Below are 18,543 nucleotides of genomic sequence, written 5' to 3'. Positions count from 1 at the left end.
ATTTCATTCATTTATAGGCCAAAGAAGTTGCTGAGGAGGTTTTTCTTTCAACATTGGATTGGTACAATCTTACTCAGTACAAAACTGTCCTAAGGTATGAGTAACAAATTTTATTTTAAGGCTGTAATTTAGCTTTTTAACTTTGCAAATAAGAATAGCAATGTGTCTGAGACGACACTCTGTGTTAATTGTATTATGTGATTTATATCAATTAGTGTTAATTGTATTCAGGTGGTGTGCGTCAATTGGGGACTCTCTTGTATCCTTTTTACATGAGAACTTATCTCTGTGAAAAAAGGCTTGGAAGCAACTGAAGACCAGGCTGCAGTATTCTATCCTTCACCACTTGGCTATCCAATTTATAACAAGTAGTCGGTAGCTGACTGAAAACACTGGTATAATGCTTTTCTTTTACTTAGATTTTTTTTCATAGAATCATAGAAATTGCAGCAAAAGAGACTATTTAGCTAATTGCACATGTGTTCATGCTAGCTCTCCAACTGGAACTATAATTATTTTTCCCTGGTCTTTTCCCATATCCTTTTATATTTTTCAAATACCAATACAATTCCTGATAAATATTTGAAGCAGTGGATGATAAAAGGATATGGACAAAGAGCAGGCACAGGCATGATGTGTCGAGTAGGAACAGGAGTAGGCCATTAAGCCCCTCAAGCCTATTCTGCCATTCAACTAGAATGGCTGCACTACTGCAAAGTTCCATAGTTCCAGTTTAAATGATGGTATTGTCTCTCTCAATTGCATGTGGAAAAGCATTCTATTTCCTAATGACTTTTTGAATATTCTTCAAACTTCACATTTAATTTTTGTGGCGATTAATGCTCAAAGTCTATGCTCCCTTACCTTTCACTGTACTGCTACTTCATGGAGTAGTTGAGGTGAATAGCATTGATGCATTTAAGGGGAAGCGCGACAAGTACATGAGGGAGAAGGGAATAGAAGGATATACTGATAGGATTAGATAAAGACTGGTGGGAGGAGGCTCGTGTGGAGCATAAACACGGACATAGACCAGATGGGCCGAATAGCCTGTTTCTGTGCTGATAATTTCAAGTTGGAGATTCATAACTCACATGCTCATTGAGCTATTTTGTATGAACATTCTACAGAATCCAGCAAAATGAAATAATCTGCGCATAGACCATGCTTTATGTGATTTCATTTGAAAAAGGAAAGTAGATGAATTTTGAAGATTTAACCAAAATTCATCTACTTCACAGCTTTAGGATGGACCATCGCCACTTTCACATCTTCCAGCAGTAGTTTTAACATGGAACCATATTGGAGTTTGATATCTAATGTTACAAAGTGCTGAAATTCATATGAATAATTCGTGATTCTGGCATTTACACTGGTACTTTTTAAACTAGGTATTTAAGTAAGTACCTAAAAGCACAGGCGTAACCCCAAGTTTCTTTCAATTTCAAGTCGGGAAGCATTCTGTCACCTTTTTAATCCCTGATTAGGAAGAAAGCTGCTGGCATTGATTTTTATTTTGATTGAGCACTTTAAACAAAAGATTTTTGGTAACTGTTATGTATTTTGCCTGCAGATCAAAATTGTCCTTCCTTATTCAAGCTGTGAATAGCCAGGGGAGGTTAGTATTGTTTTTCGTGCTTAGCATTGTTTTCTAAAACTCTCTGGCTTTACATGTACAGACGACAGGTCTAATTTTCCACTCATAAACTTTGGGTGGAAAACCAATGCTTTGTGCCCTACAGCTTGCTCTCTTTAATTTAGTTGTACTTCAGTTACTACTTTTTTGGTGTACTTGAGTTTCACGAAAGCTAGATAGTGCAGTTGGAGGATATATTTTGATTGGCCATTCTAATTTATGGTCGCCTCTGTTGATCCCAGAATGCAATGCAACCTCAGCCTAAACATGTACTCATCACTAAATTCAGGTGTGGCAATTGTAGTTTTTGGGCTAGCTTTTTGTTGTTAAAATCCCATCTGGTTCACTAATGTCCGTTAGGGAAGGAAACCTGCCGTCCTTACCCGGTCTGGCCGATATGTGACTCCAGACCCACAGCAATGTGGTTGATTCTCAATTGCCCTCTGAAATGGCCTAGCAAGCCACTCAGTTGTAAAATCTCGCTAAAGAAAGTCACAAGAATAAAACTGGACGACCACCTGGCATTGGACCACTAGGCACAGACACGACAAAGGCAAACCAAGCCCAGTCGACCCTGCAAAATCCTCCTCACTAACTCCCCAATTTTGGGGACTTGTGCCAAAATTGGGAGAGCTGTCCCACAGACTAGTCAAGCAACAGCCTGACATAGCCATACTCTCAGCATCATACCTTTCAGCCAACGTCCCAGACTCTTCCATCACCATCCCTGGGTATGTCCTGTCCCACCGGCGGGACAGACCTGCCAGAGGTGGCGGTACAGTGATATACAGTCAGGAGGGAGTGGCCCTGGGAGTCCTCAACATTGACTCCGGACCTCATGAAATCTCATGGCATCAGGTCAAACATGGGCAAGGAAACTTCATGCTGATTACCACCTACCGCCCTCCCTCAGCTGATGAATCAGTCCTCCTCCATGTTGAACACCACTTGGAGGAAGCACTGAGGGTAGCAAGGGCACAGAATGTACTCTGGGTGGGCGACTTCGATATCCATCACCAAGAGTGGCTCGGTAGCACCACTACTGACCGAGCTGGTCGAGTCCTGAAGGACATAGCTGCTGGACTGGGCCTGCGGCAGGTGGTGAGGGAAAAACTTACTTGACCTCGTCCTCACCAATCTACCTGTCGCAGATGCATCTGTCCATGACAGTATTGGTAGGAGTGACCACCGCACAGTCCTCGTGGAGACGAAGTGCCGTCTTCGCACTGAGGACGCCATCCAACGTGTTGTGTGGCACTACCACCTGTGCTAAATGGGATAGATTCAGAACAGATCGAGCAGCTCAAAACTGGGCATCCATGAGGCGCTGTGCACCATCAGCAGCAGCAGAATTGTATTCCAGCACAATCTGTAACCTCATGGCCCGGCATATTCCTCACTCTACCGTTACCAACAAGCCAGGGGATCAACCCTGTTTCAATGAGGAGTGTAGAAGAGCATGCCAGGAGCATCACCAGGCGTACCTAAAAATGAGGTACCAACCTGGTGAAGCTGCAACTCAGGACTTACATGCATGCTAAACAGTGAAAGCAACATGCCACAGACAGAGCTAAGCGATTCCACAACCAATGAATCAGATCAAAGCTCTGCAGTCCTGCCACATTCAGTCGTGAATGGTGATGGACAATTGAACAACTAACGGGAGGAGGAGGCTCTGCAAACATCCCCATCCTCAATGATGGCGGAGTCCAGCACGTGAGTGCAAAAGACAAGGCTGAAGCGTTTGCAACCATCTTCAGCCAGAAGTGCTGAGTGGATGATCCATCTCAGCCTCCTTCCGATGTCCCCACCATCACAGAAGCCAGTCTTGGCCAATTCGATTCACTCCACGTGATATCAAGAAATGGCTGAGTGCACCGGATGTAGCAAAGGCTATGGGCCCCGACAACATCCCGGCTGTAGTGCTGAAGACTTGTGCTCCAGAACTAGCTGCGCCTCTAGCCAAGTTGTTCCAGTATAGCTACAACACTGGCATCTACCTGACAATGTGGAAAATTGCCCAGGTATGTCCTGTCCACAAAAAGCAGGACAAATCCAATCCGGCCAATTACCACCCCATTCAGTCTGCTCTTAATCATCAGCAAAGTGATGGAAGGTGTCATCGACAGTGCTATCAAGCGGCACTTACCAATAACCTGCTCACCGATGCTCAGTTTGGGTTCTGCCAGGACCACTTGGCTCCAGACCTCATTACAGCCTTGGTCCAAACATGGACAAAAGAGCTGAATTCCAGAGGTGAGGTGAGAGTGACTGCCCTTGACATCAAGGCAGCATTTGACCGAGTGTGGCACCAAGGAGCCCTAGTAAAATTGAAGTCAATGGGAATCAGGGGGAAAACTCTCCAGTGCCTGGAGTCATACCTAGCACAAAGGAAGATGGTAGTGGTTGTTGGTGGCCAATCATCTCAGCCCCAGGACATTGCTGCAGGAGTTCCTCAAGGCAGTGTCCTGGGCCCAACCATCTTCAGCTGCTTCATGAATGACCTTCCCTCCATCATAAGGTCAGAAATGGGGATGTTCACTGATGATTGCACAGTGTTCGGTTCCATTCGCAACCCCTTAGATAATGAAGCAGTCCGAGTCCGCATGCAGCAAGACCTGGACAACATCCAGGCTTGGGCTGATAAGTGGCAAGTAACATTCGCGCCAAAAAAGTGCCAAGCAATGACCATCTCCAACAAGAGAGTCTCTCACCATCTCCAACAAGAGAGTCTCTCACCATCTCCCCTTGACATTCAACGGCATTACCATCGCCGAATCCCCCACCATCAGCATCCTGGTGGTCACCATTGACCAGAAACTTAACTGGACCAGCCATCTCAATACTGTGGCTACAAGAGCAGGTCAGAGGCTGGGTGTTCTGCGGCGAGTGACTCACCTCCTGACTCCCCAAAGCCTTTCCACCATCTACAAGGCACAAGTCAGGAGTGTGATGGAATACTATCTACTTGCATGGATGAGTGCAGCTCCAACAACACTCAAGCTTGACACCATCCAAGACAAAGCAGCCCGCTTGATTGGCACCCTATCCACCACTCTAAACATTCACTCCCTTCACCACCGGCGCACAGTGGCTGCAGTGTGTACCATCCACAGGATGCACTGCAGCAACTCGCCTATGCTTCTTCGACAGCACCTCCCAAACCCACAACCTCCACCACCTAGAAGGACAAGAGCAGCAGGTACATGGGAACAACACCACCTGCACGTTCCCCTCCAAGTCACACACCATCCCGACTTGGAAATATATCGCCGTTCCTTCATCGTCGCTGGGTCAAAATCCTGGAACTCCCTTCCTAACAGCACTGGGAGAACCTTCACTAAATGGACTGCAGCTGTTCAAGAAGGCGGCTTACCACCACCTTCTCAAGGGCAATTAGGGATGGGCAATAAATGCCGGCCTCGCCAGCGATGCCCACATCCCATGAACGAATAAAAATAAACTGCCCCGTGTTCCTCAAGAATGCATTTGGCAGAGGTTAAGGAGCAGGTGTCCTTGTGTGGGATGTTGTGTGGTATAGGGAGAGTTAAAGAGGATGAGCAAGTAACCTGTATTTTTAATGCAGTGCTACTTTATTTCCTGCTCTTTCTGTATCATCACATCTGGTAGCCTGGCCAAGATGGGGAGTTGCAAAAGTGCAACCATATGCTACCACTGCAAGTCCCTATGTGGTGCATTATGTACTCTTCTACCTGAGTTTCTGCTGTGCACAGCTGTAAAAGAGAGCTTTAAAACTGACTAACACTTTTCAGCTTATTCCTCATTTTGGTTATTTCTGGTTTTGATGTGCTGGAATGTTTGGGTTATGATTAAACTTAAAAAGCCAGCATTGTGTTATCTACCTCAAAGCTACTTTGCTCAGAGAACCTTTGGAGGCAGGTTACTGTTGGAAGCCATAGTGACTAGCAGAGGTTACTGTGGACTCCAATAGTGAATTAATTAGGCTTTGAAGACACCAACTACCAATCGAAATGGTAATTAATTGTAGTTTTCACAATTTATGAAAGATTTCTTTGACACACGGCCTTTTAAAGTGGTTTTATGCTATTTGTTTCCAGGGTCATCTCACTGGATAGCCACACAAGCAAATTCCTCATTAAAACAGTAAGTTATTATTAGTGTGTTGCATTTCTCTTTCTCTTCCCTGCCATCTCCCCCAAAAAATAGTTGCAAGTGTAAAAAAAAACTTGAAAAACTGGGCTTGATGGGTTCACAAAGGAGCTGCATTAATAGCATTGTAAAGATATGGTATACTTGGCTGAATTTATGTCCTGACAATCCAACAGCTTCATGGTCACTTTTATTGATACCAGTTTTCTATTTCCACATTATATTTTAAACTGAATTCAAATGTTCAAATTGCCATGGTGTGATTTGAACTCACGTTCTCTGGATTCAGTCCAGGCCTCTTGCTACACACCGGTCCCCCTTCAAAAATGCTCACCAATAACCATCTCTCTAGCCTTGAGTTAACAGATCCAATCTGCTTCTGCTTGACTGGTTCAACAAATGGCATCAGGATAAGGGTACGGTAGTCTTGTAGTTATGGAACAGCACCAGCAACCCAGAGGTTACAAGTTCATATCTCAACATGGCAAGTTATGAAACTGAATTCAATAAATATGGCACTTTGTGAGCTGCACCAAAAAAAACAAGGAAAATTGCTGTATTGTTGTTAAAAACCAAACTAGTTCACTAATCTCCTTCAGGTCTGGCCTAAATGTGACTCTGCTCCGAGATAATGTCCCCAGGGTAACTCGCAATGCATTGGCAGAGTTGCCCACATCCGTAGAACAATAAGATAATCGTAGTAATCTCGAGATTACTAACTTCAAGGTCTTGCACTTCAGTTTAGAACCCAGCTCCTCAAAATTTGCCTGCTTGGTCCTTGTTTTAATCTTTCCTCTGTCACAGCTATCACTTTAGCATTCTCCCCTTTGGTCTATCAGAGCATTGCAACATATATATAGTCTAGTCCCAGTATAACCTTTTTCCCCAAAATGCTGAAGGTGGTGGGACAATTTGAGCTTTTAAGACTGAGATAGATAGATTTTTGTTAGGTAAGGTTGTCAAGGGATATGGAGAAAAGGCGGGAACATGGAGTGGATGATCTAATCAAATTATTGAGCAGGCTCGAGGGGCGAAATGGACTATTACTGTTCTTGTCGGAGGTTCTACAACTGAACCTAATGCCTTTGATCTCACTTGCATGGAGGTCTAAGGCTTTAAGGGCTCAAAACCAATAAACTTGAGGCTAGATACTATAAGTGGGGATGCTAAATGATGAAATCTGCTAAGTGATGACTATTGTCATAAATATGAGGGCAATCCCACTGGATTGGCAACAAGCTAAGGTGCTATCTATTTTCAAACAAGGTGATAAACAAACCTGGGTAACTAAGGCCATTTGCCTCACATAGGTAACTGGAAAAGTCATGGAAGTTGCGGAGCACTAATATGAAAATAACCTGGCACCGTTTCAGAGGTGGTAGATCCTGCCTGACCAACCTCTTAAACTGTTTTTAGGAAGTGAGGCCACAAGTGGACATTGGAAAGCCCTATTCTGTAGTATATGTAGAGTTCCAACAACCTTTGAAGTTCCACATCAAAAATTATTGCACAAACTTAAGGCAATGGGTAACTTAGGTAAACCTTGGTAGATAAAGAATTGGCTACAAGAGAGAAAGCATCAGGTACTAGTTAGGGGAGTGATTCTAAGCTTGAGAGATGCACTGAGTGGGATGTCCCGAGGATTGGTGTGAGTACTGCATGTGAGCCCCTAAGTTTGTCTGCTGTTCAACTCCTTTACCATTCATTCTTGTGGTGTGGGCAACAATGGACAGGCAACATGTATTGCCCATCCAAGAATAATCATCAGAGGGTAGCAACGGCAGGTCCCTTCCCTGAAGGATCTCAATGAATCATTTTTTTTTACAATGATCAAGCAGCTTTCATTGTTATTTTTCTGATATTACCAGATTTATTGAATTCAGTTTCACAAATTGCCCTGGTTGCAATTGGACTCAAGATCTCTAGGTTGCCAGTGTACTATCATGACCACTAAGCTACTGTACCCTATTGAAGTTTTACCATTGTGTGTATTTCTTCATTTTTCCTTCTAAAATGTGTTGTGTCTCATTGCTTTGCATTAATGTTCATCTGACATCTATCTGCCTAATCCACTAGCCTGTCTATGTCATTCTATCTTGGCCTACAGTTTCCTTCACAGTTAATTATGCTCCTTATTTTTGTGTTTGTCACCTTTTGTGATATCAGTTGTAATTCTGAATAAGCACCAGACGTGGTTGAAAGATTTATAAAAGTTATTTCTGTTGAATTCTATAAACAAAAATCAATTGTTTCTCCTCTTCCCAGCCCCACTATTGCAAATCATCATTTGGAGTGGATCCATGGGCAATAGCCTTCTGCTTCCTCGCCTGAAGAGCCCTTCACATATTAGCATGAATGATGGGTTTTGCAGGTTATTCAATAATTTAGGGGATGTCATTACAGCTAGATCACCGTTGTCACTCGGCCACTCACATTCGCGACAGTAAGGATCACAGGATAGCAATCAAGCTCCAAGCTCTGCTGATTTTTTTTTAATGTGCCGCACTGTATTTGAGATTGGCTAACTGAGTCATTTCCGTTTCTAATTGAATTGCAGACATCCATGACCGTGTATGACATTCCAGATTTAATGGGAGGAAAAGGGACTCTAGGATCCATAGTGTTTTCTGAATCATTCCTAGAATCAAAGCTGTTTCTCAAAGAAAATGGTAAGTGAAATAATTTTAGATTTAGTTCATTTCTCATCCTATAACTTTGAAGATGTATTCAAGAACAAGGAATGCTTTCGAGCAATCTGTGAAAGTTAGGTCACGTCTGACTAATCTAGTTGAATTTTTTGAGGACGTCACTAACATGGTGGACAGGGGACTATGTTGTCTATATTGACTTCCAGAAGGCATTTGTTAAAACTTTACACGAGTGATTATCAGTAAAAATAAAAGTGCAAGAAATTGGAGGTAATCTTGCGGCATGAGTTGGTAATTAGTTGGGAAGTAGGAGACAGAGTAAGGATAAAGGTAATATCCTCTGATTGGCAAGGTGTGACAAGTGGTGGTCCTCAGATCTGTACTGGGGCCTCAGCTTTTCACTATCAACTACTTGGATGAAATCCGGAATAAGGGTTAACCATCATAAATTTAGAGCTAAGCCATTCAGGAGTGAAATCAGGAAGCACTTTTTCACACACAGGGTAGTGGAAATCTGGAATTCTCTCCCACAAAAAGCTGTTGAGGCAAGGTCAATTGAAAAATTCAAAACTGAGATAGATAGATTGGTGTCAACTGATCACTGCAGCTTGATTAACCTTCTCTCCTATTTGTTTTTCATCTTGATTGTGCTCTCAACTGTGGACCTTGGCCTTTCACCTTGGGTTCTCAATTTTAAAAATGTTGATAGAAGAAATAAACCATTGAAAACGCTCCCAATACACCTTTAACCACCTAGAATCATAGAAAGGTTACAGCACGGAAGGAGGCCTTTTAGCCCATCGAGTTCATGCCAGCTCGATGCAAGAGCAATCCAGCTAGTCCCACTCCCCCGCCCTTTCCTTTTGGCCCTGCAAATTTTTTCCTTTCAAGTACTCATCCAGTTCCCTTTTTGAAGGCCATGATTAAATCTGCCTCCACCACCCCCTCGGGCAGTGCATTCCAGATCCCAACCACTGGCTGTGTTTTTAAAAAAAAAAAAGTTTTTCCTCATGTCACCTTTGGTTCTTTTGCCAATCACCTTACATCTTTGTCCTGTGGTCCTTGACCCTCCCGCCAATGGGAACAGTTTCTCTCTATCGACTCTGTCTCGACCCTTCATGATTTTGAATACCTCTATCAAATCTCCTCGCAACAGTCTCTGTTCCAAGGAGAACAACCCCAGTTTCTCTAGTCTATCCACATAACTAAAGTCTCTCATCCCTGGAATCATTCTGGAAAATCTCTTCTGCACCCTCTCGAAGGCCTTCACATCTTTCCTAAAGTGCAGTACCTAGAACTGGGCACAATACTCCAGTTGTGGCTGAACCAGTGTTTTATAAAGGTTCATCATGACTTCCTTACTTTTGTATTCTATGCCTCTATTTATAAATTGTAAACAATTTTACAACACCAAGTTATAGTCCAACTATTTTATTTGAAAATCACAAGCTTTCGGAGGCTTCCTCCTTCCTCAGGTGAATGTGGAAATGAAATCCTCGAACCTATCGCATTTATAAATCACAGAACAATAGTTGGTGGTTACAGATAGTCTTTCTAACTGCCCGTTGCCAAGGCAATCAGAGTGTTCAGACAGAGAGGTGTCACCTACAGGGCCACCGAATACACAAATACCAAAAAAAATCAGAGAGAGAGGCAGAAACATCCGGAAGGAAGAGAAAGACAGCAAATGACCAGTTATATTAAAAACAGATAGTTTTTGTTCGCTGGTGGGGTTACGTGTAGCGTGACATGAACCCAAGATCCCGGTTGAGGCCGTCCTCATGGGTGCGGAACTTGGCTATCAATTTCTGCTCGACGATTTTGCATTGTCGTGTGTCTCGAAGGCCGCCTTGGGGTACGCTTACCCGAAGGTCGGTGGCTGAATGTCCTTGACTGCTGAAGTGTTCCCCGACTGGGAGGGAACCCTCCTGTCTGGCGATTGTTGCGCGGTGTCCGTTCATCCGTTGTCGCAGCGTCTGCATGGTCTCGCCAATGTACCATGCTCTGGGGCATCCTTTCCTGCAACGTATGAGGTAGACAACGTTGGCCGAGTCACAGGAGTATGAACCATGCACCTGGTGGGTGGTGTTCTCTCGTGTGATGGTGGTATCAGTGTCGATGATCTGGCATGTCTTGCAGAGGTTACCGTGGCAGGGTTGTGTGGTGTCGTGGACGCTGTTCTCCTGAAAGCTGGGTAATTTGCTGCGAACAATGGTCTGTTTGAGGTTGGGTGGCTGTTTAAAGGCGAGTAGTGGAGGTGTGGGGATGGCCATAGCGAGGTGTTCGTCGTCATTGATGACATGTTGAAGGCTGCGGAGAACATGGCGTAGTTTCTCCACTCCGGGGAAGTACTGGACGACGAAGGGTACTCTGTTGGTTGCGTCCCGTGTTTGTCTTCTGAGGAGGTCTATGCGATTTTTCGCTGTGGCCCGTCTGAACTGTCGATCGATGAGTCGAGCGTCATATCCCGTTCGTACTAGGGCGTCTTTCAGCGTCTGTAGGTGTCCATCGCATTCCTCCTCATCTGAGCAGACCCTGTGTATTCGCAGGGCCTGTCCATAGGGGATGGCCTCTTTGACGTGGTTAGGGTGGAAGTTGGAAAAGTGGAGCATCGTGAGGTTGTCCGTGGGCTTGCGGTCGAGTGAGGTGCTGAGGTGCCCGTCTTTGATGGAGATTCCTGTGTCCAAGAAAGAAACTGATTCTGAGGAGTTGTCCATGGTGAGATTGATGGTGGGATGGAACTTGTTGATGTTCTCATGTAGTCTTTTTAGTGATTCTTCGCCGTGGGTCCATAGGAAGAAAATGTCGTCGATGTATCTGGTGTATAGCGTTGGTTGGAGGTCCTGTGCAGTGAAGAAGTCGTGCTTGAACTTGTGCATGAAAATGTTGGCGTATTGGGGTGCGAATTTGGTCCCCATGGCTGTTCCGTGTGTTTGGGGTAAAGAACTGGTTATCGAAGGTGAAGACATTGTGATCCAGGATGAAGCGGATGAGTTGTAGGATGGCGTCTGGAGTACTCCCCGCGTGGGACACTTCTACTGCCTCCCAAAGATACACAAAGCCAACACACCCGGACGTCCTATCGTATCAGGCAACGGAACCCTGTGTGAGAACCTCTCTGGATACATCGAGGGCATCCTGAAACCCATCGTACAGGGAACCCCCAGCTTCTGTCGCGACACTACAGACTTCCTACAAAAACTCAGTACCCACGGACCAGTTGAACCAGGAACACTTCTCACCACGATGGACGTCTCAGCACTCTACACCAGTATCCCCCACGATGACGGCATCGCTGCGACAGCATCAATGCTCAACACCAACAACAGCCAATCTCCAGACGCCATCCTACAACTCATCCGCTTCATCCTGGATCACAATGTCTTCACCTTCGATAACCAGTTCTTCACCCAAACACACGGAACAGCCATGGGGACCAAATTCGCACCCCAATACGCCAACATTTTCATGCACAAGTTCGAGCAGGACTTCTTCACTGCACAGGACCTCCAACCAACGCTATACACCAGATACATCGACGACATTTTCTTCCTATGGACCCACGGCGAGGAATCACTAAAGAGACTACACGATAACATCAACAAGTTCCATCCCACCATCAATCTCACCATGGACTACTCCTCAGAATCAGTTTCTTTCTTGGACACAGGAATCTCCATCAAAGACGGGCACCTCAGCACCTCACCCTACCGCAAGCCGACGGACAACCTCACGATGCTCCACTTTTCCAGCTTCCACCCTAACCACGTCAAAGAGGCCATCCCCTATGGACAGGCCCTGCGAATACACAGGGTCTGCTCAGACGAGGAGGAATGCGATGGACACCTACAGACGCTGAAAGACGCCCTAGTAAGAACGGGATATGACGCTCGACTCGTCGATCGACAGTTCCGACGGGCCACAGCGAAAAATCGCATAGACCTCCTCAGAAGACAAACACGGGACGCAACCAACAAAGTACCCTTCGTCGTCCAGTACTTCCCCGGAGCAGAGAAACTACACCATGTTCTCCGCAGCCTTCAACATGTCATCAATGACGACGAACACCTCGCTATGGCCATCCCCACACCTCCACTACTCGCCTTTAAACAGCCACCCAACCTCAAACAGACCATCGTTCGCAGCAAATTACCCAGCTTTCAGGAGAACAGCGTCCACGACACCACACATCCCTGCCACGGTAACCTCTGCAAGACATGCCAGATCATCGACACAGATACCACCATCACACGAGAGGACATCACCCACCAGGTACATGGTTCATACTCCTGTGACTCGGCCAACGTTGTCTACCTCATACGTTGCAGGAAAGGATGCCCCAGAGCATGGTACATTGGCGAGACCATACAGACGCTGCGACAACGGATGAACGGACACCGCGCAACAATCGCCAGACAGGAGGGTTCCCTCCCAGTCGGGGAACACTTCAGCAGTCAAGGACATTCAGCCACCGACCTTCGGGTAAGCGTACCCCAAGGCAGCCTTCGAGACACATGACAACGCAAAATCGTCGAGCAGAAATTGATAGCCAAGTTCCGCACCCATGAGGACGGCCTCAACCGGGATCTTGGGTTCATGTCACGCTACACGTAACCCCACCAGCGAACATTAAAAACAGATAGTTTTTGTAACGGGTCATTTGCTGTCTTCCTCTTCCTTCCGGATGTTTCTGCGCCTCTTTTTTTGGTATTTGTATATTCGGTGGCCCTGTAGGTGACACCTCTCTGTCTGAACACTCTGATTGCCTTGGCAACGGGCAGTTGGAAAGACTATCTGTAACCACCAGCTATTGTTCTGTGATTTATAAATGCGATAGGTTCGAGGATTTCATTTCCACATTCACCTGAGGAAGGAGGAAGCCTCCGAAGGCTTGTGATTTTTAAATAAAATAGTTGGACTATAACTTGGTGTTGTAAAATTGTCAACCCCAGTCCATCAACGGCATCTCCACATCTATTTATAAAGCCCAGGATACCATATGTTTTTTTTCTCCGCTTTCTCAACCTGCCCTGCCACCTTCGATGATTTGTGCACAGATACCCCCAGATCTCTCTGTTCCTGTGTCCCTTTTAGAGTTGTGCCCTCGAGTTTATATTGCCTCTCCTCGTTCTTCCTACCGAAATGTATCACTTCGCATTTTTCTGCATTAAATTTCATCTGTCATGTGTCTGCCCATGCCACCAGCCTGTCCATATCCTATTGAAGTCTATCACTATCCTTCTCACTGTTTACTACCCTTCCAAGTTTTGTGACATCTGCAAATTTTGAAGTTGTGTCCTGTACACCCAAGTCATTAATATATATCAAGAAAAGCAGTGGTCCCAGCACTGATCCCTGGGGAACACCACTGTACACCTTCCTCCAGTCTGAAAAGCAACCGTTCACCACTACACTGTTTCTTGTCCCTCAGCCAATTCTGTATCCATGTTGTTACTGCCCCCTTTATTCCATGGGCTGCAATCTTGATGATAAGCTTCCTGCGTGGCACTTCATCAAACTCCTTTTGAAAGTCTATATACACTTCACATCAACTGCATTGCCCTTATCTACCCTGGACCATAAGAGATAGGAGCAGGAGTAGGCCATTCGGCCCTTCGAGCCTGCTCCGCCATTTAACGAGATCGTGGCTGATCTGATTTTTACCTCAACTCCACTTTCCTGCCTTTTCCCCATATCCTTTGACCCCCCTTGCTGATCAAAAATTTGTCTAACTCAGCCTTGAATGTATTCAATGACTCGGCCTCCACAGCTTTTTGGGGTAAAGAATTCCAAAGATTCACAACCCTCTGGGAGAAGAAATTCCTCCTCATTTCCGTCTTAAACGGATGACCCCTTATTCTGAGACTATGCCCCTCGTTTTAGATTCCCCCATGAGGGGTAACATTCTCTCAGCATCTACCCTATCGAGTCCCCTCAGAATCTTGTATGTTTCAATAAGATCTCCTTTCATTCTTCTAAACTCCAATGAGTATAGACCCAACCTGCTCAATCTTTCCTCATAAGACAACCCTTCTCTGAACTGCCTCCAATGCAAGTATGTCCTTCCTTAAATAAGGGCACCAGAACTGTACGCAGTACTCCAGGTGTGATCTCACCAGCTCCCTGTACAGTTGTAGCATGACAGCCCTGCTTTTATACTCCAAGCCCCTCGAAATAAAGGCCAATATTCCGTTTGCCTTCCGGATTACCTGCTGCACCTGTATGTTGACTTTGTGTGTCTCATGTACGAGGACACCCAGATCCCTCTGTACCACAGCATTTTGTAGTATTTTTCCATTCAAATAATATTTTGCTTTTTTATTTTTCTTTCCAAAGTGGATGATTTTATATTTTCCCACATTATATTCCATCTGCCAAATTTTTGCCCGTTCACTTAACCTGTCAATATCCCTTTGCAGATACTTTGTGTCCTCATTGCAACTTGCTTTTCCACCTATCTTTGTATCATCAGCAAATTTGGCCACAAGACACTGTGTTCCTTCATCCAAGTCATTGATATATATTGTAAATAGTTGAGACCACAGCACTGGTCCCTGCGGCACTCCGCTAGTTACAGATTGCCATTTTGAAAATGACCCTTTTATCCCGACTTTGTTTTCTGTCAGTTAGTCTATCCTCTATCCATGTCAGTATATTACCCCCAACACCATGAGCTCTTATCTTGTGCATTAATCTTTTATGTGGCACCTTATCGAATGCCTTTTGGAAATCCAAATATACTGCATCCATTGGTTCCCTTTATCCAACCTGCCTGTCACTTCCTCAAAGAATTCTAATAAATTTGTCAGACACTATTTCCCCTTCATAAAACCATGTTGACTCTCCTTGATTGTATTATAAGTCTCCAAATGTCCTGCAACTACTTCCTTAATAATGGATTCGAGCATTTTCCCAATGACAGATGTTAGGCTAACTGGTCTGTAGTTACCTGCTTTCTGTCTCACTCCCTTCTTGAATCGGGGTGTTACATTTGCAGTTGTCCAATCCGCTGGGACCTTTCCAGAATCTAGTGAATTCTGGAAGATTGCAACCAATGCATCCACAATCTCTGTCGCCACCTCCTTTCAGACCCTCTGGTGCAAGTAATCATGTCCAGGGGACTTGTCAGCTTTTAGAATCATTCATTTACCTAGTACTTTTTCTCTATGGATTGTCTTGAGTTCCTCTCTCCCCTTTGCCCCTTGATTATCGACTATTATTGGTATGTTATTGCTGCCTTCTACTGTGAAGACAGATACAAAATATCTGTTCAATTCCTCTGCCATTTCCTTGTTTTCCACTGTTACTTCCCCAGTCTCATCCTCTAAGGGACTTTAGGTACCCTCTTCCTTTTTATATACTTGTAGAAGTTTTTACTGTCAGTTTTTATATTTCTTGCTTGTTTACTCTCATAATTTATTTTCTCCCTTTTTATTATTCTTTTAGTCATCCTTTGCTGGTTTTTAAAGTTTTCCCAATCTTCGGGCTTACCAGTAACCTTTGCCACACTGTATGCTTTTTCTTATAACCTGATACCATCCTTTACTTCCTTCGTTAGCCATGGTTGGTTAACTCTTTTTGTGGAGTCGTCTTCTCTCAGGGATATATTTGGGTTAGGGTTAGAGTCATAAATTATCTTTTTAAATGTTTGCCACTGCTTATCCATCATTATACCATCTAATCTGTTTACCCAGTCCACTTTCGCCCATTCCTTTATAATTGCTTTTATTTAAGTTTAATACAGTTGTTTCAGACCCAAGATCCTTGCTCTCAAACTGGATGTGAAATTCTATCATGTTACGATCACTGCTTCCCAAGGGATCTTTTACTTTGAGGTTAATTAATCCTGTTTCGTTACCCATTACCAGATCCAAAATACCCTCTCTTGTAACTTCATCAAAAAACTCTATCAAGTTAGTTAAACACTATTTTCCTTTAACAAATCCATGCTGGCTTTCCCTAATCACTCCATCCTCTTCCAAGTGGATGTTAATTCTGTCCCGGATTATCGTTTCTAAAAGTTTTCCCCACCACTGAGGTTGAACTGACTGGCCTATAGTTGCTGGGTTTATCCTTGCACCCTTTTTTGAACAAGGGTGTAACATTTGCACTTCTCCAGTCCTCTGGCACCACCCCCGTATCTACGGATGTTTGGAAGATTATGGCTAGTACCTCTGCAATTTTCACCCTTCTCTCAGTAGGATGCATCCCATCTGGACTGGGTGATTTATCTACTTTAAGTACAGCTGGCCTTTCAAGTACCTCTTCTTTGTCAATTTTTAGCCTGCATTGTTTGAAGTGAATCATGCTGCAGTGAGATTAGTCATCCGGTCATGATATTTACAAGGTAGAATCTTGGAATAATGAGTTCTTTTCACAGGAACCTGCTATTTTAGATTGTTGTAAACAATTTTACAACACCAAGTTATAGTCCAACAATTTTATTTTAAAATCCACAAGCTTGCGGAGGCTTCCTCCTTCCTCAGGTGAATGTGGAACTGAAATCCTCGAACCTATCGCATTTATAAATCACAGAACAATGCCTGGTGATTACAGAGAGTCTTTTCAACTGCCCGTTGCCAAGGCAACCAAAGTGTTCAGACAGATAGGTGTTACCTGCAGGCCCACCGAATATACAAACGGCCAGAACTAAAAAAACAGATGATGTGGAGATGCCAATTAAAAAAAGAGTGAGAGGGAGAAACATAGAAACATCCGGAAGGAAAAGACAGCAATTGACCCGTTATATTAAAAACAGATAACATTTGTTCGCTGGTGGGGTAATGTGTAGCGTGACATGAACCCAAGATCCCGGTTGAGGCTGTCCTCGTGGGTGCGGAACTTGGCTATCAATTTCTGCTCGACGATTTTGCGTTGTCGAGTGTCTCGAAGGCCGCCTTAGAGTATGCTTACCCGAAGGTCGGTGGCTGAATGTCCTTGACTGCTGAAGTGTTCCCCGACTGGGAGGGAACCCTCCTGTCTGGCGATTGTTGCGCGGTGTCCGTTCATCCGTTGTCGCAGCGTTTGCATGGTCTCTCCAATGTACCATGCTCTGGGGCATCCTTTCCTGCAACGTATGAGGTAGACAACGTTGGCCGAGTCACAGGAGTATGAACCGTGCACCTGGTGGGTGGTGTCCTCTCGTGTGATGGTGGTATCTGTGTCGATGATCTGGCATGTCTTGCAGAGGTTACCGTGGCAGGGTTGTGTGGTGTCGTGGACGCTGTTCTCCTGAATGCAATCCATTTTAGATTGTATTTGTGAAGAGAATAAGCACTTTGGTTCTTAAAATTATTAGAGTTGGTAAAATGCAAATTGTTAGAGAACATTTTTAACATAAAATAATCAGGGCTGATGAAGTCCTTTCTGCCCATTACGGTGAGCAGATCTCTCTTTTTAAAAAAAACCAACTCCTTCCTCATCACCTAGCTTGTTGAGAGACTACCTGGCTTTGAGCTGCCATATCTAGCGTAAGATCAATCGTTTTAGTTCTGGAATGGTAAGGTGTGCAACAAATGACTCCACTTGGGGACTCAGGAACAGCAATCTGTGTGACTCCATTGCTGTTGAGGATGCCAGATGTCTGCTGAATGGCGGCTTATTTCATCCTGGTCTACCAGGAGGACTTTCCAAACACCACAGTGCCAACCCTGATATGATCGAATGGTTAAAGCATGTAAGATGCCTTCCTAACCCCCTTGGGACTTCCACCACTTTTGACTTATAGTTTATCTCCCTACTTTCTGGTTTGTATTTTGAATTTTTTTCAGTACCGCCTTTGCATTTGCAAATAATAATTATATCTTGAATGACCCTATATTTTTGCCTCTAATTACCTTTCTTGGTAGGTTATTCCAATCATAACTCTTTAAGCAAAGAAGTTTCTCATGGTACCTGTTCAGTTTATATTTTGCATGAATCCTCTGATCTATTTATGTTTTTGGTGTACTTTGAGGTAATTACTGTAGTTACTTATCCATCCGAATCTTATAGATGCTAACTGTTTGCCTCTTCCACAATTACTGGTCCTGAGCCGCTTACATGTCAGCGTTTCGTGACAAAATCTGCTTCTTTTAGTTGCTCGAGCATTACTTCGGATTGAGTCACGCCAGAATCCCCCAAGTAGTA

The 18,543-nt window shown here is 44.4% G+C and overlaps 1 protein-coding gene across 3 annotated transcripts in view; it reads left to right on the top strand.

Annotated features, from left to right (window-relative positions):
* Positions 1–18,543, top strand: part of dnaaf9 (dynein axonemal assembly factor 9) — a 174,741-nt gene that overhangs the window by 52,488 nt on the left and 103,710 nt on the right. For 2 of the 3 annotated variants that reach the window (XM_067981140.1, XM_067981025.1), the window contains 4 exons: positions 18–94; positions 1,574–1,618; positions 5,716–5,761; positions 8,325–8,436. In XM_067981140.1, coding sequence (XP_067837241.1) covers positions 18–94; positions 1,574–1,618; positions 5,716–5,761; positions 8,325–8,436 — 280 coding nt within the window. The remainder of the gene's footprint in view (positions 1–17; positions 95–1,573; positions 1,619–5,715; positions 5,762–8,324; positions 8,437–18,543) is intronic. The other variant, XM_067981085.1, reaches the window with a different exon arrangement.

This window comes from Heptranchias perlo, chromosome 1 (genome assembly GCF_035084215.1).
Source record: "Heptranchias perlo isolate sHepPer1 chromosome 1, sHepPer1.hap1, whole genome shotgun sequence".
NCBI classification, from domain to species: Eukaryota; Metazoa; Chordata; class Chondrichthyes; order Hexanchiformes; family Hexanchidae; genus Heptranchias; species Heptranchias perlo.
The sequence above is the reverse complement of the archived record's forward strand: the minus strand, read 5'-3'. Positions and strand labels throughout refer to the sequence as shown.